The sequence below is a fragment of the Rutidosis leptorrhynchoides genome, unplaced genomic scaffold (assembly GCF_046630445.1).
Source record: "Rutidosis leptorrhynchoides isolate AG116_Rl617_1_P2 unplaced genomic scaffold, CSIRO_AGI_Rlap_v1 contig526, whole genome shotgun sequence".
In the NCBI taxonomy this organism is placed as follows: Eukaryota; Viridiplantae; Streptophyta; class Magnoliopsida; order Asterales; family Asteraceae; genus Rutidosis; species Rutidosis leptorrhynchoides.
Window position 1 is genome coordinate 1 of NW_027266753.1, and position 25593 is coordinate 25593.

Consider the following 25593-nt stretch of genomic DNA (forward strand, 5'->3'; position numbering starts at 1 on the left):
TAAAAGAAGAAGGGAATTCTAGTCCAGAAACTGGTGTGTGCTCTCACGAAAGAAGTTTCATGAGTCAGCCTGAATCTCGAAGGATCTGTACATAAATATATTTACATTACAATTCACATATAGTGTTACTGCATAATAGACAAAGAGAGTATTCTCATCCTTACCATTAGAGAACTTATAGTCCTGTGTCGAAGTCTCATGTTCCCACTCCTTCCAGCCGCGAATCTAAGAAACATAGATTTACTTATATTTAAAAGCATAAACATAATTTTTAATAAGGACAACGAAAAAGTTTAATTACAAGTTGAAATAACAAAAATTATTCCCTTTGTAGCTTTTTAACATGACATACAGCTGTTGAATGGGAAAATCACCCAGAAATACAGGAAACAGATTATTATAATGCACGAGGCATTTTCTTGTCAGGAATACAATCAAATGGTTTTTCCTATGGGCATCAGCTTGAAATAAAATAAAATAAAAAGACAAACCTTTAGCCTCCCAAGTGCCATGGTAAATGCACTGTAAATCACATGAAAGACAGCCAAGAAGAAAATGAGGATGTGCAATTGATGCAATCCATCGAGAGAGATAAGAGGCTCGTAACCCTGCAAACAAAACCAATAGAACAAGCTTGAGTTTGCATATTATTCGATCACAAATTGGTCAATTTTGGGCAAAGAAAACTAAGTTTGAAGTGTTTTTGGTGCACTGACATCCTTGCATCTAGAGGAAGAGCTCGCGGAAGCTAAAAATCTTTTGTGATACGACAAGAGTCTCCGGCGATGCTCTTCCCCAGCTGATGTGGCTTCCTTCTTGACATTCAATGCACACGGTAACATAGAGTCTGCAATGCTGATAGGGATACATATCTTTGCAAAATAGCTTTGTCCAAATGTTAGCAGTAGAGAAATGAAACCCAGAATCATCAACTCTGCAACAAAATTAAAGCCATCCCAACTATTATCTATCCATAAAATCTAGCTTAACCGAAGAAACATAACGGTAAGTGTGTATGTTCATACCCGATTTAACCTTCTCCAAGGCTTCAAAAAGAGCTTTCTTTTGCCTTTCAGTGAACCACTGGTTTTCAAATTGGGTTGAAAGTCAATTAAAATCAAAATTAAAAACTCATAAATGAAAACTAAATATCAAACAAAGTAAACGTACTTTGCCAAGATGGTGGAGACTAGATTCCAACACAATTGAGATAAGGATGATAATCGAACAGACAGTAGCGACAGCCCATGTCGGAGTTTGATCGAGTTGTCTCGCTGAACTATCCGTTGAAGAAGATGCCGACACACCGGTTTCTTCAAAAAGACAGAAGCAGAGACAACAAGCTGCTAAATAGTACAACATCCTTAAAACCTCCATTGTTTCTGAGAATGGTGGTTTGGTGATTGAAATTTTTTCAATTAAATTAAATCTTAATGATTATAAAGAGAACAAAAACAAGGGTTAATTAGCTGGCATGGATTAATTGAGTTTAAGATGCTAAAAAACAAAACTTGATAATGATCAAAAGCTGTTGCTCTGCTGCCATTTCCTTCTTTGGCATATATGTATATAGTTTAAAGTATGGATTTTTTTCCATCTTGACTTTTAAAGTCTGAAATCGTGTTTCGGGTATGGATTTGATTAGGCAGGAAAGATGAATATAAAAAGAAATTATAAAGAGAGAATGGAAAGAAGAAGAAGAAGAAGAAGACGACGACGACAATGGGGAAAGGAATGAAACTGAAGTTTCATAGTCTTTCTTTTCACTAACATATGTTAAGGCATTAATTAAGGTAGTAATTAATTGAATATCAAATCAAAATCCCGAGAATTAAATCGATTTGCATAGTGATTCAAAGTGTCGTTCATTAATCAATAAATTTTTGTGAATGAAAAAAAATTATAGCCAATTTATCATTTCGTACGCTGTTAATTAAAACGAAAAATTATGCTTACGATTGTTGGTTAGGAGTAAATCACCTCAAAAAATCCCGAGAAATAAACTACTTTCGTCACTAATTTATTTTCGTTTTTCTATGTAAATGAATAGTAGTTGTTGTTTAGGCAGTAGGGACAGCCCAAATCTACTTTTACGTGGTGGAACGGTTGGTTGATTGGTAGTAGGGTCAACGTCAACGTCACCCCTCTCTTTCAAAAGTTTTATTTTATTTTCTTTATATACTGTACTGTATTTGGATACCTTTATTTTATCAATTTAAATAAATGGAACATAAGAAACAAAAAATCATGAATTTTCCGTTTTATTGCAACTTTTTCTGGCCAATTCCATTTAATAACAATATTAGAAAAAGGACTACTTCATCTTGTCCACCCACGAATTGTGTAATAAAGAATTACAAATATTCAAGAAATAATCGGTTAATCGAAATAATTATTTATATGTTATTAGTAATTATATTAAACAATACATTTTATTATGTTGATAAAGTTAATTTAATAAAAAGTATTATTAAAAAATTTAGTTAAAATATATATTAATTTTATAAAATAATATTTAAATTATATAAAAATAAATTTTATTATATAATTTTTCACGTAGAGCAGATATATTACTTTTAAAAATTTTTTTTTTTTTTTTTTTTATGAATACTCCCTTTTTTCTATTACAAGTCTACCGACTAGTACTGATTCACTACTCAAAAAAAAGAATTGTACACCTTCAATTTTAAAACAGTTGTTCATTTTGAATTTTTTCAACAATTTAAGTTAAATGTTCATTAATAGTAAGATAACCCTTACATCAATACATCTTTATTCTTAATTCACACTCTATCTTTGGACAATTAATTCACTATATTAGAATCGAAAGAGAATATTAATGAATAACTAGCTTCATGAATAGTTACAGTATTTATATACGATTCTAGACTACTGGAACAATCTACTAATCTAGGCTTATGGTCTTTTTGTATAAAAAGAAAAACGTTGGAGACTTTGATACCATATTAGAAATAAAACTGTAACTCTCATTAAAATCAGCGGCAGCAGTATTCAAGAAGAGTTGATCTCCATCAACAAGTTTTTCAGTTTTGAATCTATACACTTTCGCATATAGTCTCGGTTTTTCAATAATTATCGCACCATTTGACAAATTGGTGTGGTTGTATCCGCATTCGATCAGAAAAAGCAACGCGCGGATGATTTGACCGATCAATATGAAGAGGTCTCCATTTATGACATTCCTCCATAAATCGGTATTACGACGACTATTTTTGCAGTAGGTCTTACGTCTGACATTGATAAAATCTTTGAGGCACACATACGAGACATACTCAACGAGAAGAATGTTGGAGTCCACGTACAAATGTTTCAATAGGAGGAAGTAGCCATTTGGGTAATTCTTTCGAAAGTCTCGAACAAAGTCTTGAAACTGCCATATATGAATTTGCAAAGAAAGTGATCAACAATACAGTATATACTAATCTCTATATGCAAGTTCTTTAACCCGATTGAGTCTAAAGGCTCAAAGAGGTATCCCTTATATAAATGAAACTTGGTACGGTCCACTGCTTGCTCTAGTTGGTATGAAATATTTACCTGGTTAGTAGGAGGGCCACCGACCCCATTAGATTTGAAAGAGAATATTAATGAATAACTAGTTTTCTCATTTAATTATCATAAACAGTATACAACATTTATTTACGATCTTAGACTATTGAAACAATCTAGACTTAGTGCCTTTCTGTACATAAAAAAAAACGTTGGGACTGTTATTTATAGACAATCTATGTGACCGCTTTTAATAAAACGCTGTCGTTTTGTTTTTCAGCTTTGTTTTCTCCTCTACTAATATATATTGAAAAATAAAAATAAAATGCATTAATTATTGGCTTGAAAAGAAAAAGAGTATATCAAATTGTTAAAATGAGAAAAAAGAAATAGAGAGTAGGAAAGTATATTAAAGTACTCATTCCGATCTATTTTAAGTGTCTCGTAATGAAAATCGTGAATTTTAAAAAAATAATTAATAATAAGAAAAATTATTTGTATATCCATCATTTATTATTTAAAAATCATAAATATTTATTCAAAATAAAATATTAATTGAAATAAATGCAAAAATAATAGTAAAAAAATAGTTTAAATATACATATATTTTATAAAATAAAATTTGAAATAGACTAAAATAAATTTCATTACGAAATATTTGATATTATTTTAAAATAAAAATAGTATATATTAAGTATAACACCTATTAATTGACGTAAATATAGAATGGATATATATAGAAATGTAGTATTATCTCTATCTTTAATTAATATCGTTTTTATTTTTTTGAGATTTATTAATATCGTTTTTAACTTAAAAAGTAAAAACGGAAGACGTAGGGAATAGTATGTAGGAGCTATTGTTGTTTATAACCTAACCTAAACTGAATTGAAATGATGATGATGACCATGTTTCCACAATTCAAATTGACAACGCGTACGTAACCAATAAATATCAGCACCGCCATGAATGAATGAATGGAATGGATCTTCTATATAGTCTATGTGATTGGATTCATGCAAACTGTTTCACCTACTTATTTTGACTTTTTGACCATGCTGATGTATGTACAACAATAACTCATATCCGCCGATAAATTCATGCATTCCAAATTTTGGGAGAATGGATTTTGAATAGGTAGTTTATAGGAAAAGAAACGACAACTCATATCCGACTTCCAAAATGGTCTATAATGGGCCGATAGAAAATGGGTCAATTGCTGACCAAAACAAGCATGGGCTGCAACTTAACAATGTATTCCAATTATTACACCTTTACATACTCTTGGGCTGTAACAAAAACCAGTGTTTTTTTCTGTTTCTTTTTGTTTTTTGGTCTAATCCATTATCCATCTGTTCAAAATTGCATGAGGTTCATTGATCGGATCGGTTCTCGAAGGGTGAACAACAATTTCTAACGTTTTTTCTACTCTTGAGTAATATTAGTTCATATTCTAGTAGCTACTAGCTAGTATTCGTCGAGCTAGTCTTGTTTCAAACATCATTTTAGTTTTATTAAAACAAATGGTAAGAAATGCATATTTTAAAAGAATTTGGAACGAGACAATGGATCTTCCAAACATACAATGAACTGGGTTTAATGATTCCGATTGATTGTTTCGGGAGAAACTCAATCCCCTCATAGAAAGGAAAAAAGACAATGTAATGCGCTTTTCAGACAATGAAATGCTCTTTACCTTCTCAAATCATTTTTATTGCCAAAAGCATTAATGAAGACCTTTTAGCTGCAAAAGGATCAGGCCCCTCTCGCCAACTTCCCGACAGAAACATCAATCTTGCTAACTGGATTGAACCTCCTGAGGGGGCTTTTAAAGTTAATAGTGATGTTGCCATCTTTTCGAACATTGAGAAATGGAGTTCTGGAATTGTCATCAGAGACCATAATGCTGATATTGTCACTTACAAAGTTGATTTCCAGTTTGGTTTTCCGGATATCTTTATTATAGAAGCTTTAGCTCTTTTACTGGGGGTTTTATTAGCAAGATCGACCCACTTGAAGCGTGTTATTCTTCGAATCGGATGCGTTTATTGTCATCAACGAAATCAACAGTCATAGCACGTGTAATTTGTCTTGTAGGGAAAGTAATCGCTAAGATAAAACACTTGGCTTTAGATTTCACTTCTTGCAATGTTATTTATACTCGAAAAATAACAATCACCTATCTCATTCAATTACGAATCTTAAATTGAATGGGAGCGGACAATTGCCATCTTCATTGTATCGCCTTGCCGAACTTGATTAAATTAATAAAATCCTTTTCTCATTAAAAAAAACATATATATGTCATACTAAAATTTAGAAAAAAAACACATGTCAAATTTTCATGGATATTGATTGTGGAGCATTATGCTAACATATGAGTCAAGTTTTTTGCTAAGAATTCCATTTATACATATCTCATAGATTGGGATAATAATATTTTTAGTACCTCAAATCGAATTTAGCTATATTTTGGTACCTCGTGCATTTTTTTAACATTTTCATATCTCTCTATTAGAAATTCTAACAAATTCATACTTTTTACTTATGTGGCAGTCTTATTCGTTAAGTCTATCCTATTCAGTGCCATATATGTGACACATCAACCTATTGATTCCGCAAATATGACACGTCATCATCATCAACATTTCTAAAAAAATTCCATAATCCGGCCACCAAAGGTAGCCCGCCGCCATTTCTGGCGGTGCCGCCGTCAAACGTGGTCGGATTCCGGAATATTTTACATGGACGGACTCGTTTCGACGAGGTAAACATTGTGGTGGTGTCAGATTTTTTGAAATTTCAAGCCGTTTGGTGCAGTCTAAGGTTAAAGATGCGATTTCCTAACTTTTAAGCTTAGATATATAATCAAATGTTTAAAATGTGAACAATTCGACACCACCACAATATTGACCTCGTTGAAACGAGTCTGTCCATGTAAAATATTCCGGAATCCGACCCGTTTGACGGCGGCACCGCCGGAAATGGCGGCCGGCCACCTTTGGTGTTCCCCGATCTCCGCATTTTAAAAAATTATACACCTTCCGATCCGTTTCAACGAGATGAACTTTGTGGACGTGTCGAATTTTTCAAATTTCAAACCGTTTGTGTAGATCTAAGTTTAAAAGGTGCGATTTCCGAATTTTTAACCTTAGATCTACACCACACGGTTTAAAATTTGAAAAATCCGACACCGTCATAATTTTCATCTAGTCGAAAAGAGTCCTGGTGTATAAATTTTTCCAAAATTCGAAGACGTTCGACGGAAGCACTGCCGGGAGTAGCGGTCGTACCACCTTTGGTAGTAGCCGGATTCCGGAATTTTTTTAGGAATGTTGATGATGATGAAGTGTCATATTTACTGAATCAATAGGTGATGTGTCATATGTGTGATATTGACTAGGATAGACTTAACGAAATAAGACTGCCACAAAAAATAAAAATATGAATTTGTTAAAATTTCTAATGCAAAAATATTAAAATATTAAAAAAATACGTAAAATATCAAAATATTAATTAAATTCAATTTGAGGTATCAAAAATATTATTATTCTATCATAAATTTATAACCATTCAAATAAAGATCAAAATTGTCATTTAATATTGTTTGGGCGATAAGGGACGGACGTATATTATTTCTACATTCATGTGAGTGTTTGTTTGATGGATAAACAATTATCACATGAAATTCATCAAAAAATAAATAAAAATTTATCACATGAAGAAAGACACTGAATGCGATTGTACAAGTCCTGTATATATACGTGGCATAAAATTCACAAAATCAAGCACTATATACGTGTTAAACGTTGCCTAAAATTTTATTTTAACTATTATTTAAATAAAACAACAGTAATAAATCAATCTTGATCTTAAAATATATCCAGGACCACTAAACCATGATCTGAAAAATCTTGACCTGGATTTGTATCAACTTAATCCAATTAAGCAGCCTTTTCATCATAACTTTAAACTAAATCTCATCAGCATGAATTTGCCTTTTTCATTTTGGGATAATTCTAAATCTGCAGAATTATATATAGAATTACAAGTTGGTTAGATTCTGCTTATCTAAGTTTCTTTTAACCGACTTTGTTTACGGTCATCACATATCGTAAACAGTCATATATATACTATCTCCATCTTAAAATAAATAAAATTTTTACATATAAAATTATATAAAAAATTTATATCTATTTTAAAACGGAATGAATATATATATGATTATAAACAGAGAAGAAAAAAGAAAACACTACACCTTTGCCAATAAGTATATCTTTTCCACCACACACTACTCTTTAATTGGCTCAAATTATGTATTTTAGTTTAAAAATAATGCTCAAATATGTAAGTGCATTTCAACTTGAGCCACACATATCGAAGAGTATTGATGATGATAGATCTATATGTGGGGGCGTGATGGGGTTTACGTTTCATAGAAGTTTCAACAGTTAGTGGACACATCCAAACCCTCTTGAAATATAAAATATTTGGAACCGTCGTTAAGGGATAAGGAAATCTTTCAGAACCAATAAATGTAGAGAATAATTTTTGTCAATATAATAATACATATTAAATAAATTATAAAAAAATTAATGAACAGACACATCAAATTTTGCTAAAATAAAATGTACGGATGCAGCGGCTAGCTATATATATATATAAATTGATCAATATGAAACATGTTTTGGAAAATTAAGAACGGCGTCACGATCAATATCTAACAATAGAACGTGTCATGAACTAGCTATAGCTCACTATAAATATACATGCATATATTGGCTCTGTCAAACCATCAACCCTTAAAAAAAAAAAAAAAAACCATTCAACCCTAGCTAGCTATACATTATTAATTCAAACTAATTATCTCCTCTTAATTTATAAGGAAGGCAAAAATATGTCATTCCTAATTTCACCATTTGAAACCTTCTCCTCTATCTTAGTACTTGCTTTAGTACTTGGTATAATTTCTATAATAATGTTTGCAATGCATAGGATTATCCTAACGAAAGATCCTCCAAGAAATTACACTCAAAGCTCCCTCCAGGTCCAGTCCCTTGGCCTATCGTTGGGAATATTCCGGAAATGCTGCTTACAAACAAACCAACATTCAGATGGATACACAACTTCATTGTGAAATGAATACCGATATCGCATGTTTTCGTCTAGGAAATGTCCATGTTGTCCCTGTCACGTGCCCTAAAATTGCCCTCGAGTTCTTAAAAGAAGCAAGATGCAAACTTCGGAACAAGGCCACTCTCTTTCGCTGCCCAGACGTTAAGTGGGGGTTATCTAACGGCTGTAGTTTCTCCGAGTGGCGACCAATGGAAGAAAATGCGAAGAGTCTTGGTTTCCGAAATCATTTCTCCGTCGAGACAGAAATGGCTTCATAGTAGAAGAGACGAAGAGGCAGACAATCTTCTCTTCTACGTTCATAATCAAGTGAAGAAGTCTAAGAATGTTGATACTAGAACTACGGCAAGGCATTATTGCGGCAATTTGACTAGAAGGATGTTGTTCGATAAGCGATACTTTGGGGAAACAACATCGGATGGAGGACCAGGAGTTGCTGAAATGGAGCATGTCGAAGCAAGCTTCACTTCCCTAGCTTATATCTACGCATTTTGTATATCTGACTATATTCCTTGCTTGACTGGACTCGACTTGAATGGTCATGAAGAGATCATTAAAAATGCTTGTCGGAGAATGAACAAGTATCATGACCCTATAATTGATGAAAGAATTCAACAACGGAGGAATGGGAAAATTGAGGAGCCAAATGACTTGCTTGATGTTCTTATTTCGCTCAAGGATACTCATGGCAAGCCATTGCTCACGCCAGATGAAGTTAAAGCACAATCTAGGGTAAGTATGTACTTTCAAATCAATTTGCATTTATTAATATTCATAGTTTAGCATACTTTACAATATTTCATAGTTTTATAAACTTGTTACACAAGAAATCAGTAACTTTCATATTAATCTATCAACTCTCACATGCATTTAAATATATATAACAAGTAATATGTATCTTATTTTAGGTATTACAGAAGATTTAATAGTTGAGAGAGGAAAGTGGCGTCGTAATATTATGTAGATAATTTTTTATAGATAGTTTCATAAGATCAGAAAAATTATATATAAGATAGAATATATCATACTTTAAAATAGAAAGACTATTTATAGAAATAGGTAATATATCTCTATATTATATAGCATGATTTATTATTATTTTACTATTATATTTTATATATAATATTATATTATATGATTTATGATATGGCATGTGACTCAAATATTATCTTTGAACTTAAATGCGAGGATTCGTATAGCCGACTCCACTCGATAAAATTGAGGCTAGTTAATTTGGTTTGATTTATCTCTGTCTTCAAATAAATGTCAATTTTACTTTTTAGATTTATTGAAAATATGATGTTTTTAATGTCTAGAAACATCATATTTTCAATAAACCTAAAAATAAAAAACGACATAATACATATATTTATTTGAAGAGTAATTTCCATACATCGAAAGGTTATTTACTTACATGTATATTATTGATGAAATTGATCAAGGAAGCCAATTAATTAATTAACCTCAAAATTTATTAATTATTGTAGGAGATATTTGTTGCGGCAATAGATAATCCATCAAATGCAGTGGAATGGATAATGGCAGAAATGGTAAATAACACTGAAATCCTAATCAAGGCAGTTGAAGAGCTAGACGATGTCGTAGGGAAAGAGAGACTAGTCCAAGAATCAGATGTTCCTAAACTCAACTACATCAAAGCTTGCATTCGAGAAGCTTTTCGTCTCCACCCAATCGCTCCCTTCAACGTTCCTCACGTTGCCACGTCGGATGCCACGGTGGCAGGCTATTCCATCCCAAAGGGTAGCCACGTGTTATTAAGCCGAATGGGACTCGGAAGAAACCCTAAAGTATGGGTCGACGAGCCACTCAAGTTCAAGCCTGAGCGTCACTTGATGACGGAAGGAGGTGGTGACGTGGCACTGACGGAACCGGGATTACGTTTCATATCCTTTAGTAGCGGACGGCGTGGTTGTATAGCGGCTTCGATGGGGACAACCATGACGGTGATGTTGTTAGCAAGGCTAATTCAGGGTTTTAATTGGACTAAGCCGGATTGTATCTCTAAGATTGAACTTGTCGAATCTACAAACGATCTATTTCTTGCAAAACCATTGACCTTAAAGCCACACCCACGATTGCCTTCTCATTTATATCCTCGTATTGTTATTTAAATTACTTTAATTTATAGTATTGTCCAAGGTATTCATAATTTACTAAAGTTGAGTTTGGAATTGTTGCGGCTTACGACTGATCTAATCATTTTTTATAAATGATTGATTAAAGCGGCTGAAAAATGGTAGATGTCAATATACTCGTTGATAATTTATATTGTCTAAAATATGTATTCATGATATTATCTGTGTTTTATTGTTCTATAAATATAGGGAGGAGATTAATCACTAGCTAAATACAAAGAGAATTAATTTCAGATGTTATTAAGTTGCGATGAAACATAAGAAACATATGCGAGTTTCACGGTTAAAAACACTGAGACTAAATTTCTCCAAAAATTTACAAACATTAAAAAAAATCTATTTATAAAATTACTCAACCCCTACTAAAAAATACTTGTTGACTAAATAAATAAAATAATAAGATATAATAAAAAATAGACTAAATAAAATATTCAAAAGTTAATTATTCTATATGAAAAATAAATATCATAACTTCTCTCGGTTGGACCGTTTGTCCATAATCCTTCCTCCATCAAGTCATACCAAAAATACCTTTTTCCTACAAACACATATACATAATATTTAAATTCATAATTATTCTCAAAGAAAAAAGAAAATCTCTCCATAATTATTCTCAAAGAAGAAGAAAACGAGTCCGTTAATTAATTCAGCTACAACTTAATTTGATTTATGTATTAAAACCATCCATTCAAAATACATTATATTTTAATTTTAAAATTTCATATGATATGGTATTTAGTCAATAAATCTTCGATATATATTTATTTAGGGTGTGTTTATTTTTCGTTTCGTTTCGACTCGTCTCGACTCGATTGTGTTTGATTGTGATTTTGGATGATTGAGTGTGATTTTGGTAGATTGGATGAATTAATGGATGATTGACGTATGGTTAAATATATATTATAATAATATGAAAAATTAGTGTATATCGATAGTGGATGATTGATGTGTATGGTTGAAAATATATTATAATACGTTTAAAATGTATAATAGTAATTAATGAAATAAAATATAATATATTTAACTATGATTAATTCATATGAGTTAAGTTATGTTTTGAATCAAAGAGAATCAAAATGAATTAAAGTGAGTCAAAATCAATCGAACCAAGACGAATCAAGATGAAACGGAAAAAAAAACCGAAATCTTAAATAAATTTAAAAATACAAAAACACTGGTTTTTTTAAATACAAATAGAGTATTTATTAGTAAGTTTTCATGTTACTCGCTAGGAAGCTAGATCATTAACTAACTAACTAGAGGACTCGAATTCGAACTTCGAAGCCTGAAAAAAAAATGTCGTTGGAAGTGTCATCACCCGCAAGGCAGAGCCCTATTATCTTTAACGAGACCTGATTTTTGCACTCATTAATTGCACTTTGTGGCATTTCATGCACAAAATATGACGAGTTCGATAACTTTATGTTTGTTCGAGTCTATTTATCACACAGTCGATTTTTACCATCGATTATTTTGGCTATTTGAGCTCCATGTATTCCATCATTTCATGTCTCTGCCGAAACAAATGGAGCATTGTCGAGGGCCCATGGTAAATTTAAGTTTCATTTCGTGGGCTTCCGACAGATATGAGAAGGGCCCAACATTGAACTTGTGGCCCATTTCAGCCCATATCGTGTCTCATAGGCTGTGGCTGATCTGGTAAAAAGGACAAAACAAAACTCTTGTGAAACGGAAAAATCATCGGACGAGTAGAGCAAGAAAGAAAAATGATCAGAGTAAATGTACACCACCCCATCTCCCATGGGGATTCTTTCTTAATCTCAGTCAGAAATCCTCATACCCATTTCGTATCTGGTTCGTAATTTCAATACTTTGATTTCAGTTTAGCTTTTATATTTCCTGCAAAATCCAATTGCTTAATTTCTTACCATTGTGATGATTTCCTGTCAGGTTCTTGTTGTTGTCAGAGCTCTCTGAATTACTCTCCTGCCATTTTCAAGCTTAAAGCAAACAGAAGTATCATCAAAGCTTGAGCAAGGTACTTGTTGTTGTTGATTGAATTTAGTAGTAGTATTTGTTTTCTGTGTGGTGTGGCTATTTTCTTCTATAATTCAAAATTAAAAATACTATTTTTGTGCAAATTACAACGGTGGTGGTGGTGATGGTGGAAGACTAAGTAGTTCGACAGCGACAGGAATCTTCGTTGGAGGTTCGTATTAGGAGGAATTGTTGTTGGCTCATTGGCTTGTGTGTTTGCTACCCAGGTATGTATATATATATATAATGTATGCATGTGTTCAAGCTAAGTATTTCCTTACTTTTTGTGGCATACTGGAAAAATGTACTATTTAGTTAATAATCTTCGCTAAATACTTGTCATTTGGATGAACCTAAACATGCCGTGAGAATACTATCTTATGCATTTAATTCGATTGCTCCTAGCAGCTCATTTTCGCATATACTAGTTCAATTGAGAAGTCGGTCTTTTTTCTTTATTTGGCAGATAAGCAAGACACTAGCAGGAGCTGACCGAAAAGATCTGATGAGGAAGCTGCCTAAATTTATATACGATGAAGAGAAAGCCTTGGAGGTGTGTTTTATATATTTTCATTCCTTCTTTACCGAGCGCAAATGTAAACATAAATTTGAAGCTGTATTGTACTAAGTGGTGAATAACTACATCTTATTACCGTTCAATTGTGCATTTTGGGAATAGAATAGGTTTGATGCATCTGTTTCAAGTAAAAAGATTAGGTCTGTCAGTGATCACACTATTCTAGTAAGGTTGCTTTTGTTCGTAATCATAATAATGGTGCTATTTATTCTCAGAAAACTCGCAAAGTGCTTACAGACAAGATTGCAGAGCTGAATGCCGCCGTTGATGACGTTTCGTCTCAGCTTCATGCAGACGACGATGATGATTCCTTGAAAGGCAATGCAGTAAACACAGATACATCAAAAGCCACCACCTAAGCTAACACAACATCTTTGTTCTTCTGGAATATGCTATGTAAATGAGCACATGTTTTGCATCATTGTATGTATCTTTGTATAATGTATGTATGTATGTATGTATGTTATGTATCTTTGTATGTAATTTAATCAGAAGCTGAGAGAAAAGTGTCAAACTTGCCTTTTAAGAAATCTTTCACTGTGTTAGCATGATGATTTCTTTACTCTTTGAAATAGTACAAGCAAGAAGTATTCCCGGGCCAGGCCCAGTTTTGTCACGTAGGCTAGTCGCCTCTTTAGTAAAATCTGGTTAAAGAACTCATTTTTTCACGAATTCATCATCGAGACAAAAGAATTATGAATAAATGACGGCGAGTTCGGTCCCGACTAAATTAATCAATTTCTTTCTTTATTTGTTCTCAGGAAATTTCCAAAAAGGACGTTTCTAGCATTATTGAATAATGCCATTACACCACAAAACTCCTACTGTTGGCGTCTTTGAGTCAACTTTACTAGTTGTGGGCCTGTGATACGCTTTGTCTTGTTTCTCAACCCAATTATAATATGGGCATGTGTGCAACTCAAAAACCCCGTAATGGACCCACAAAGAAAAGGGAGGATCCGGAAATTATAATGACTTACTACCGGTCCACTTTCGTATGTAACGAAATTTGATTTAATTTAGATATAATTTTATAAAATTAATATATATATTTTAGGTAATTTTTCCAGTCACGTCTTTAATTTAATTCACTCTATTAATATAAGAGAATGTGTAGTCTAATATTTTTTTTTGTCTATTTTAAGTGTCTCGTTATAAAATTTGTTTTGTTCCACTTTAAGTGTCGTTTTATGAAATTCATGCAAATTTGAGCTCTTTTTTCCTGTCTTATCTTTACATTTATTTCAATAAATATTCCATTTTGAATAAATATTTATGATTTTTTAATAATAAATAATGGACAGACATGTAATATTTTTCAATCATTAATTATTTTCTTAATATTTTCAACTTTCATTACGAAACATTTGAAATAGACCGGAAGAAGTAATTCATAGAATTAATGACACACAAATAATTGTTTTGTTCAACTGATTATTTCTTTAATATTTATCATTTTTATTACGTGGCACTTGAAGTTGATCAAATGAAATATTATATATCATTATATTTAAGGGTTTTTTTTTTTGTTTTATGAGTTGAAAGTTATGAAGCACCGTGACTCCAAAAATGTTATCGTCTCCGTCCCGCAGAAAATTACAAATGTAATTTTTTAAAAATACATGTAAACATTTTGAAACGAAAGGACGGACGGGTGAACATTTGTAGTCCGACCGGCAATGAGAATGCCGGTCGGACTACTTAATTAAGTGGATTAATTAAGTTAACCGACATTGCCGGTCAAGGTATTTTTTTTTTCCTTCTCTTTCCCTTCTTCTATTGGCTAGTTTTTTTTTTTTTCTTTTTACAAGACCGACAATGCTATTGCCGGTCGGAAGATCATAATTAAGCCTTAATCCGTGATTAGCAAGACCGACGATCCCATTGTCGGTCCGCCTAAAAAATATTCACCTCTCCGTCCTACTGTTCACAAAAGTAGCGCACCCCACCGTCCCGAGATGGAAACTTGAGAGTCAATAATGCTTAGCATGCTACAAGCCACATGCTAAATTTCTAACTAAAAACGTGACATAATCGTCTCAAGTTATCATCACCACCAAACTTCAATCATTGTACTAGTAATGTTTTATATTTCAGAACCATTGATAATCCATATACATTACCAACATATATAAAAAGGAAAAGAAAAGAAAAAAAGCGCACCAAGAAAACACAATAATTTATTTTGGACATTAATTCATGATGAAATACGTACGTGTAGAAAATTACAGATTCGTTAACCAGAACCACTCAAACTCACTTGTGGATTTTATTTCTTGCATCCCAAATTAAATATTAATCTTAAAAATTTCATATAAATTAATAAAATATATTTTTTATTAATTTTTTAATATAATTATGATTGTATGGACTAAAAAATTCTCGTTAAAATATATGGATGAAGATGGTGATGGTGAAGTTAGTGAGAGAGAGTACATGGAGACATGAGGGTGAAGATGGTAAAGGTATAATGAAATTATGAAAAAACATAATTAATGTTCCTTAAATTTGTCAAAATTTATATTTAAATTAGATGAAAAATTATGTTTATATTAGCATCTAATTTGGGACGGAAGGGTATAAATTACCCAAACAGAACTGTACACTTGGGAATCTTGCTTTGGTCTTTTGTCGTGTTTTTTTCTTTCTTTAATTATTATCCTCAAAGAAATTTTATCAAAAATAAATAAAAAAAAAAAGTTGACAATGATTTATAGATGGTGAACCGTTTTTTGAATTTTACCGCGCATTCTCTAGCTTTGTTGGGCTCATCGATTTCGTCCACACTGACTGTGCAAATTCTAAACAATTCTCACCCGTCTTGCGATATATTTTTTTCCGATTTTTTTTATTTTGTCTCAAAAAAATATTCTCATATATAATTAAAATTAAAATATTATATTATATTATATTTTTCTTATTATTTTATTTTGTTATCTTATTCTGTGTGATAATATCTCGAAAAATATATATTAAGAGACGAAAAAAGTAATTGTTAAGAGATGGATCACAAGCTTAAGCTATAGAATTTTTATCATTTGATTATAACTCAACCGGATAACACGAAAGTAATGTTAGTGACTGATCATAAGTAGCTAGTTAATTACGAAGGATTGGAAAGCTTTTCCACCAAGTTAGACAAAAACTTTCCTCTTTCTGTTATTTTGTTATGGTAAGAAGATTAATATAATATATATGTATTTCGATCATCTTCAATACTCCCTCCAATATACGTAAAGTGTTGTGTAATAAAATTTGTTTTGGTCAATTTTAAATATCGTTTCTTATCATTTTGTCTAAAAAAATGACTTTTATATAGAGGGTAACCCTCCATCATCTCAAGCAATTCTAAAAAATTGCGTCTTAAAGAGTCGACTCGTTGATCTCCAGAAAAAAAACTCACCTAAATAACCACTATGTCAACAAATATAATTTTGATCAAAATATGTTTGTATATTTTATGTTATCTTTAAATTATATATATATATATATGTATATGTTATCTTCTTTTTTGTGCTAATATGATGGAGTATAACTTTTATCATGCGAGATTTTTTATTTTAATCATCATGCGAGACTTTCAATGGATAGGAATGAAGGAGTAGTAATAAGTATAACGAATTCATTCATAAATTAATGAGAAAAGCCATATATTGTTAAAAACTTTTGCTCTTTCTGTTATTCTGTTATGGTAAAAGGTTAAAAGAATACGTACTGACCATCTCGTGTACGTTACATAAACCATAGCCGCCATTGGACCATCTTGTTATAAACGAGGTTGACGAATTGTGCTTTTGCATATGTAACTATATATATATATTTTATATATAAACCTTTTTAAGATAACAAGACATGTGAACAATTTGATTTTTGCAAATTACTGACGCGGCGTATCGAGGTATTTGTAATCTGATTAATTAGTTTAAACTTTGAAAGCCCCCGACGAGCAACCTCCATAAATTATATAGGAATTATTCAAATTTAGTTTCTGTATTTGTTGACTAAAACAAATAAACAATAACATTTCTATACCAGGTTCATCTATATCTAGTCATCTACCATGCATGCGATGCCAACTATTTGATGAATATATTCTTTTTTTATATATAAAAAAATATAGATGAATAGATATAGCATAAAAAATATTTGATGAATATATTCGGACTAAACAAAATACGGATTCTTTATTAAAATTTGATCAAAATTAAATTAATTATTATTCAACACATTGTGTATCATATATATTCATATCATATTATATAAAAATTAATTATTTTAGCACATGTCCGAGAAAATCTTAACATACATATTTTGATTTGGAGATATTATTTATTTTTTAAAATATTAAATGAAATATTAGTTCCTGTATTTTTTTTCCGAAAAATAAAACAACACTACTAATTACTCAACATAATTTTGTAACTTCAAAATATATATATATTATAACATAATTCTCTGTAGCCGAATCTCTAATTAACAAAAGAAGTACATTACGAATTGGATTGTATCTTTGACTATACACATGAGGGAGACACATACATATATATATATGCATAATGTATTTTTAAAGTGGGAAAATATTATTATACATATTGAATATTCCCAGTCCCAATTGAATAAGTTTTGTAAAACTTAAATTGTAATTTAAATTGTAATTTTTCTCACACCCAAACAAAAACTAGTAACATAAATAAGCTCATCAGATGCTTTTATAAGACGCATACACACGGTTACTATAAATAAGAATAGAGAAGAGAAGATCAAGGACTGAAGGAGGAGGAGAAAGGTGATCAATCAAATTATAATATTGTTTATCGGAATTATAATTATTATTATGGGATATCAATCGTAATAATCTTCCTATAGCCAACATCTCGCAACCATTTTTTTATTCCCTCATCCCGAAGAATCATCTTCCCGTTGAAAATACATATCTTCTTCTCCGGTCGTCGTTAGTACGTAATCGTATTTTCTTTTTCATATCCAACAAGGTTCCTCAGACCTCGCAAGACTTGTTTTCCAGGTAGGTTTATAATTTCTCTCTCTCTCTCTCTCTCTCTCTCTCTCTCTCTCTCTCTCTCTCTAACGTCCTTTTTTTTTAAAAAAAAAAAAAAAATGATACGATTACAAAGATTACACATAAACGAATATCTTTTAGTCTTCATTAGGAAGATTATAATTTGATTTGATCATGTTAGTTTGCATAATCACACAAAGGAAGAATTAACGAACCTCTATTATTGAAGGTTTGTGTACATGAATTTCCTTTCTTTCATGCATGTGGAAAATTAGGAATTAAATCTAACTTGTGTACTCTTTTTTTTACAAATTCATTGAACTCATCGCATTTTATGGTTTTTTACAAACGTCACAAAATATATCGTGCATATGGTGGCATTTATAAAAACGCGATAAAATACGATAAGTTCAATAAATCTTTCTTTCGATGAGACCATTTATCATACTCGTTAAATCATAACCATAGAAAGAGAAGCATGCTTTCTGGGTCGATAGCTAGGATAATAATATAATTAATATACACGTGGAATATCCAAAAATTGTTTTGTATTCATCGCCATTAATTACAAACAGACGTCAATTATTCGCGTCTGCTGTTTCCCTTATTTGTTTATTTTAAATTATATTCAATTTAACTTATTTCTTAAAAAGTTAGGCCTTAGATAGATTATTTTTTTCTTTTAATTTTTTCTCATCTAAATAATTTATTAAAATATGATGTGACAGTACACGTGTAATATCATATATTGCATACAAAATTTGTATAAGTAGCAGTTTTCCTCATCTACATGCGTTCTCTTCAACTTTGATACATTAATTTTTACTTTAAATTTTAAAAAAGAAGTAGAGTTTTGCTATTTATTTCAATATGTGTAATTAAATTTGATTGCTGAGAGGGCCAGGTCTTCAAACCAATTTACATTATTGCTGAATAGGACTCTTTAAATACACGCCTCTTTTTTTATATAAGAACAGAGACATGTATTTAAAGACAGAGGGAGAAGCGTACGAGTAGTTAACAGAAGACATAAGAACAATAATGTCGACGATGACAAAATGATTATCACTAACCTGTCCTTACATGTTCCCTTCCACTCTGAATCACATGCATATGAATCTACTAGCTAGAAAACCATTTATGCAGTGACAGTGATTTTTCATTTTCCAAGTGTATGGAGAAAGCCACCAAATTAGTTTTGAATTTTTATTTATTTTTTAAAAGTCTTATTACATTTTCTCAGTCAATCTATAAATTTTTGACTTTTTTTCTTTTTTCTTTTCTTCTTATTTGGAATCTTTGTACTATGTAGTTTAAGTAAAAAGTATATATGACTCTTCTAGCTGTACACATTCTCATTTTGGTATTTATGTATCTTTTTCACCAGGTAGGTACTGGTGAAGGTTTTCTTGTATGTATGATCTTATTATTTGTGTTTTGATCTGGTTAGGGAGATTTGATATATATATATATAAAGAGGCTTAATCAGATTTATACTAGAGAAGAGAAGAAATTAAAAGATGGGGTTTTGGACATTGTTTGAGGTGGCATCCATGCCAATTCTACAAGTTCTTCTCATAAGCTTGCTTGGAGCTTTCATGGCTACTGATTACTTCAATCTTCTCAATGCTGATGCCAGAAGATCATTGAATAAGGTAGTCAATTAAATTTTAAACTTAATTATATGTTTTAATTATTTGAAAATCATAGCTAACATGTTTAATAATCTAAATGTAGATTGTATTCATGGTGTTCACTCCTGCTCTTATGTTTGCAAGTTTGGCCAAGACTGTCACTCTCCAAGACATTATCTCATGGTATATATATACTCCCTCCATCCCTAATTATGCGTCGCTTTCCTTTCCTTATATAGGAAAAGCGACACTCAATTAGGGACGGAGGTAGAAGTACATTTCTGTTAAGAAATTGTTATTTTGAAACAAGAGAAGATGAGACAGAACCTGTTTGATGTTTTGCTTCATTGAATGATTTTTTTCAGGTGGTTTATGCCGATTAACGTAGGGCTTACCTTTTTATTCGGAGGTTTACTTGGATGGATTCTTGTCAAACTGTTAAAACCTAAGCCCCATTTGGAAGGATTGGTCATAGCTACATGTTCTGCTGGTAAATTACAACGCTTTGAATTGGATGATGCATTTTGATTTAAATAATCTATCTGTTAATTTTGGTTTCGACACGAATATTGATTTGATTTGTTTGAATTAGGGAACTTGGGGAATCTTGTTTTGATCATCATCCCTGCAATATGTAATGAAGAAGGTAGCCCCTTTGGGAAAGATCACAATGCTTGCAAATCTCTTGGACTGTCATATGCTTCTTTCTCCATGGCTGTAAGTTAATTTGCAATCATACCATATTACATATAACATCTTCCTGATGAATGAAGTACGTATTAAACGATGATCTCGTTTCGAAAAATGCAGATCGGTGGATTCTACATCTGGACTTATACTTTTAACTTGGTAAAATCTTCAGCTTTGAAGTACAAAGCACTTCAAGCTGAAGAAGAAGCTAAGGACATCTTAAAACATCCCAACAAGGATGTAGAGGCTAATACAGAAACTCGCCTACTCGAGAAAGAAACTAATACTGAAACCAAATCCAATGAAGTGAGTTCTCTTTGTTTTACGTAAATTAGTTTAATGCATACTAATGTATCTGACAAATTTATTAACTGCAAACCTCAGGATGCAACCAACAAACCAGCCAGCCATAGCGAGCAAACAGAGGGATTTTGGCACAATTTGTACAATTTCGTACACCAAATCCTCGAAGAGCTAATGGCTCCCCCAACAGTAGCTGCTGTAAGTTTTCTTTTTTCAAGAAATATCAATTCATCACACTTATGTGCTTAAAGGTAAAGATCAGCAACTAATCGTTTTTATCTACTTATCATATACTTTTAGATTGTGGGACTCATATTCGGATCGATCGCATGGCTTAGAAACCTTATAATTGGTGATGCAGCCCCCTTAAGAGTTGTCCAAGATTCTGTCAAATTACTTGGGTAAGTAATTAACTAACCATCCTTAATAACATCCCAAATCACCAATTCTTCATCACTTCCACACATGTACATGCTTAAAACTCGTAAGATTATGGAACATGACGAGGTTAAATTTCTTACAGGGACGGAACGATTCCTTCCATCACGCTTATATTAGGAGGCAACCTTTTTCAAGGTAAAATGAACTCCAAACTCCCTCTCTCCTTCTTATAAGAAGAAATATTTTAGAAAGTCCAACTAACCTGACAATGTTATGACAAAAATACAGGTCTAAGGCAATCAAAATTGAAGTTTTGGGTGATAGTTGGTGTAGTATTTGTTCGATACGCAATGCTTCCTGTAATTGGAATTTGGGTGGTTAAAGCTGCCGGAAGTCTTGGTTTCCTTCCACCAGATCCTCTCTACCGATTCGTGCTCATGCTCCAATTCTCCCTTCCCCCTGCCATGAATATTGGTGAGTTCTCATTCATTCATTCATTTCTCAAATTGTCTAAAATCACCTAAAGTAACAAGACGTCAGGCGAAATGATGTGTTGCTACCACACATGGATTCATATGCAATATATATATATATAATCTAATTGTGAGAATCTGATTAGTATAATGGTGTTAATGAGCAGGGACAATGACACAGCTGTTTGATATGGCTCAAGAGGAATGTTCTGTTCTGTTCTTGTGGACATATGTAGTTGCAGCTCTGGCTCTCACAATGTGGTCAACAGTTTTCATGTGGATTCTGTCTTAAAACACAATATATAAGACAAAGAAAGAACGTTTTTCTTGCATCTCAAATCCTGATGCAATGCCCGAGATCAACCACAACGCAACGCGCGGCGGTTGATCTATATTTAATTCAAGATTATCATATTCGAGACGTGCACTATATCTTACTACAATCTCCTAGTTGGGAGGAGATTTGTGTATTTCAAAGTTTTGGAACTTAGAAAAAACAATTTCAGTAGTAATGTTGTATGATATGAGTCATGGTTTGATAAACCAACAAAGTGATTTTGTTTTCTTGTAAATAAAACTAGCGTTAAGTAAATTACAATTTTAAGCCTCTGTATTTATCAAAATCACGTTCAGTATTTTGAAAATTCGGTTCGGAGCTCCCTGTATTTATCGAAAACAAAGTTCTGATCCTCCTGTTCGTTTCCCGTCTATTTGTGCTGATATGGCGGATGGAAATATGACTATGGTGTGTCCCAACCAGATAATGACATTTGGCACTAAAAAGGTGTGAATTGCACCGTTTTGGCTCAACTGAAAATTAAGCTCCCAAACCGATTCGATCGAAATTCATCTATTTTTAATCTCTCTCTGGCTGACACGTGGAAGTAGTATTAGCCCCTAATCTCCCAGAGATTAGTACTCGTTATCGTTGACACGTGGATAGATAAATCTTGCGCAATATTAACTATTCGACCATGAACCATCCATCAGCTAGTTGTTGTTGTCGGAATTTGACAGCAAAGTTTACTTCTTTACAATTTCACTCGACAAAATATATCGATTCCGTTTCTGATGGAATTTTAACTTGAGTTTGACGTAAGATGAATCAATCTTGTACCTAATTCATGCCAAAACGATTCAAACTAACTCATAATATATATAGGATGCGTTAGTCGTGTATCCTCCTCCATCTTGTCGTAACAATTTTATAACAAAAAGTATGTTTTTTGAAATTGTTTTGAACAAGATGGAGTACGCTCCAAACATATAAATTCCGTTCGTTGTGTGTTTGAAACGTATTTTATATTGCATCAACAACTTCAAAAGACGTATTTATTACTCTTTTCTAATAAAAAATTTATTGAATAAGACGGAATATGCTCCTTCCACGTGACCGACGTTGAGAAGTTGAGCGAGAGAGAAGTGAAGAAAGAACAGAATCAGCTTTGGTTTTTGGGTTTAAATGGAAAAGGAAAGGATAATCAATCATAGCTAGGGATTTGTGCTATTGAATTTTCAGATTTAGAAGCAGTGATGCAACTTCCATTCCATCTGACATCATTTATGTTTTTATCTATATATAATTTATATTTATTTACATGTAATAAATAAATAAATAAATGTGACTGCATATATAAATAAACCCACATTGTTTTTCACCTTGATCTCAAGCCCTCGGGACCTAATTTGTTCTCGATCTATCTCTCTGTGCAAAAGAACAGAAAGAAGAAAAAAAAACCCTAATTCCAAAGTCTCCATTTTTATTTAATAGCTTTCCGTGTAACTACAGATATATCCAATGATCAGGTATTGAGAATCATCGCAGACCCTTGTGATTGTTTTTTTTGAATCCTGATGATTGATTCAGAGAATTTGAGGTGGTTTGTGCATTTCTGTGGCTTGAAATTGAATCCAAAGCTTATGACTTTGTAATTATAATATTGGATTGGATTTCGATATGATCATCTGTTTGTAATTTGTTTTTTGATTTTCAGATTATCTGCCCATGGTTTATCCGATGTTTTCAATCAAGGTTCTTCTGAATTTTCTCATGTCACCGTTTGATTGAGTTTCCTTCCTGTTTTCTGTGAAGCATAAAGTCGTTAACTTGGCTGCATGATTGTTGAATTTTTGAGCTGATCGTCTTCTGTTACATTTCGCATCGGAATATTTATTAATAAAATTGTGGAGTTTCGTATATTCTGTTTTTCCCATCTGCGAAGTTTTCTGATGTGGAAAAATCTAGTCTGTATTGGTTTAGCTGCTTTAGAAAAGTGTTTAAAGGTTGAAACTTTGATTGGTAATCGATGTTGTTGCAATCATGAGAGACTTGTATTCGGGTGTTGATCCTGACAGTGTGATTCCTTTTCATTTATTTCTGTAGGGAATCATCGCACGTGGTTTTTGTGTAGAAGAGGGTTAGAACTAAGCAATGGAATCTAATATGTGTGATGTCAATCATTTGGATGCTGATGTTCGTTTGCCTCCTCGTAAACGTCTACTAGCTGGATTTATTAAACAGACCTCCAACGGCAATAGGCAGAGTTCGGATGGTAATGGGCGGAGTCCTGAAAGCAATGGACCAGTTTCCCAGATGGCGTCACATCCACCCATGATCTCGTTTTCTCCAACGTCGCCGTCTACTTCTGCGTCAAGTGAAATCGATACCCTCGTCGAGGATTTAATGAATTCCCATTTGAAAAATCCAAACATGTCAGCAGAGGAGCTCGTGGAGGTCTCGAAATCGGCAGCTGCTTCAGCAACGAAAGACGCGAAAATTGCAAGAGCAGCTGCTCAGAGAAAGGCTGCTATTGCATCAAAGGCAATTGCTGCAGCCAAGAGTGCTTTGGAGTTGGTTGCCTCCTTGAACGAAGAGGCAACGGCTACCAGGGACGGAACTTTAAGAAAGAATAAGATGAAGAAGCATGTCCCAGTTCAGCAGTTATACAAAAAGCACCAGCCTGTTGAGAATTCTAGGAGGACTGATGAAGAATTAGCTCATAGGTTGCATCGAGCTATGAATAGCTCTCCAAGAATCTCAAAGACTCCTCCTTCCCTGTCGAGAAAGAAACAGAAGTTTAAAGGCTTACTATCTAGTTCAGAGAGATTAGGGTCGAATACTATTTCCGAGAGAATTTCAGTTCCTAAGGGTGTTCTAATCGTGCGAGGAAATGCTTCTTCTATATCTAATTATGAGAAGACTAGGGTTTCTAATGGACATTCCATAGCTGACAATTCAGGTTCTGACAGGGAGCTAGTTTCAGTTAAACCGAGAGAAAAGGCATCAACTTGGGAAGCAGAATCAAGTCGGTCAAAGGACAAAGCTAAGGAAGACTCTTCTTCACCAGGTAGAAAGAGAGGCAGAGCAAAGTTAAAAAAGTTGAGCTTGAAAGATCAGGTTTACCCTGAGGAAGAGATGATTATCAGAAGCTCCCCTAAAAACAACAACGTGTGCAATCCTAACGGTAATTTATTTTCCGTTGAGCCTACAAGAGATGGTATGATGATGCCAGTTGAGGCCACACCGGTGTGGAAATACCAGGAATTCAAAGCACCTGCTTGTGTCAAACAGAATAAAGTCCTGCAGTCATAGCCTTTCGTCGAGTCGATTTTGTGGTGACAGCTCGTCAACCATCAATTGAAACTGATAGTTGAGTTAGGATTTGCCATGTTCTTCTTTTTTCTGTAGAAATTACTTTTTTATTTAAATTTTTATCATTTT

The 25593-nt window shown here is 32.7% G+C and overlaps 4 protein-coding genes and 1 pseudogene across 4 annotated transcripts; 4 read left to right on the top strand and 1 right to left on the bottom strand.

Annotated features, from left to right (window-relative positions):
* Positions 1-8: 8 nt before the first annotated feature.
* On the bottom strand, positions 9-1377 carry LOC139884267 (MLO-like protein 8; the record flags this gene model as incomplete). The annotated part of the gene is made up of 6 exons (XM_071868322.1): positions 1171-1377; positions 1026-1083; positions 717-934; positions 492-608; positions 165-225; positions 9-85 (listed from the first exon to the last, which is right to left on the bottom strand). Coding segments are annotated over exons 1-6 (738 nt in total), but the record flags the coding sequence as incomplete, so codon positions are not given.
* Positions 1378-5190: 3813 nt separating this feature from the next.
* Positions 5191-10775, top strand: LOC139884256 (tyrosine N-monooxygenase-like). Its single transcript, XM_071868313.1, is given in 5 exon segments — positions 5191-5499; positions 8506-8620; positions 8623-8732; positions 8734-9375; positions 10131-10775. Coding segments are annotated over 5 exon segments (1821 nt in total).
* Positions 10776-12324: 1549 nt separating this feature from the next.
* Positions 12325-13733, top strand: LOC139884257 (uncharacterized; annotated as a pseudogene).
* Positions 13734-19911: 6178 nt separating this feature from the next.
* Positions 19912-22164, top strand: LOC139884263 (protein PIN-LIKES 7-like). The gene is made up of 10 exons (XM_071868319.1): positions 19912-20046; positions 20129-20208; positions 20391-20515; positions 20618-20742; positions 20836-21021; positions 21133-21216; positions 21319-21419; positions 21542-21594; positions 21688-21873; positions 22040-22164. Exons 1-10 carry the CDS (start codon positions 19912-19914, stop codon positions 22162-22164), a joined length of 1200 nt encoding a protein of 399 aa, XP_071724420.1.
* Positions 22165-24303: 2139 nt separating this feature from the next.
* Positions 24304-25464, top strand: LOC139884258 (uncharacterized). The gene has a single exon (XM_071868315.1). The coding sequence runs from the start codon at positions 24304-24306 to the stop codon at positions 25462-25464; it is 1161 nt and encodes a 386-aa protein (XP_071724416.1).
* The last annotated feature ends 129 nt before the right edge of the window (positions 25465-25593 follow it).

Excerpts from the sequence above, each read along its gene's own strand:
- LOC139884258 (XM_071868315.1), top strand. The coding sequence starts at position 24,304 with ATGGAATCTAATATGTGTGATGTCAATCATTTGGATGCTGATGTTCGT.
- LOC139884263 (XM_071868319.1), top strand. The coding sequence starts at position 19,912 with ATGGGGTTTTGGACATTGTTTGAGGTGGCATCCATGCCAATTCTACAA. Across the intron at positions 20,743-20,835 it reads ATGCTTCTTTCTCCATGGCT|ATCGGTGGATTCTACATCTG; the intron begins GTAAGTTAATTT and ends CGAAAAATGCAG. Across the intron at positions 21,217-21,318 it reads CTCCCCCAACAGTAGCTGCT|ATTGTGGGACTCATATTCGG; the intron begins GTAAGTTTTCTT and ends ATATACTTTTAG.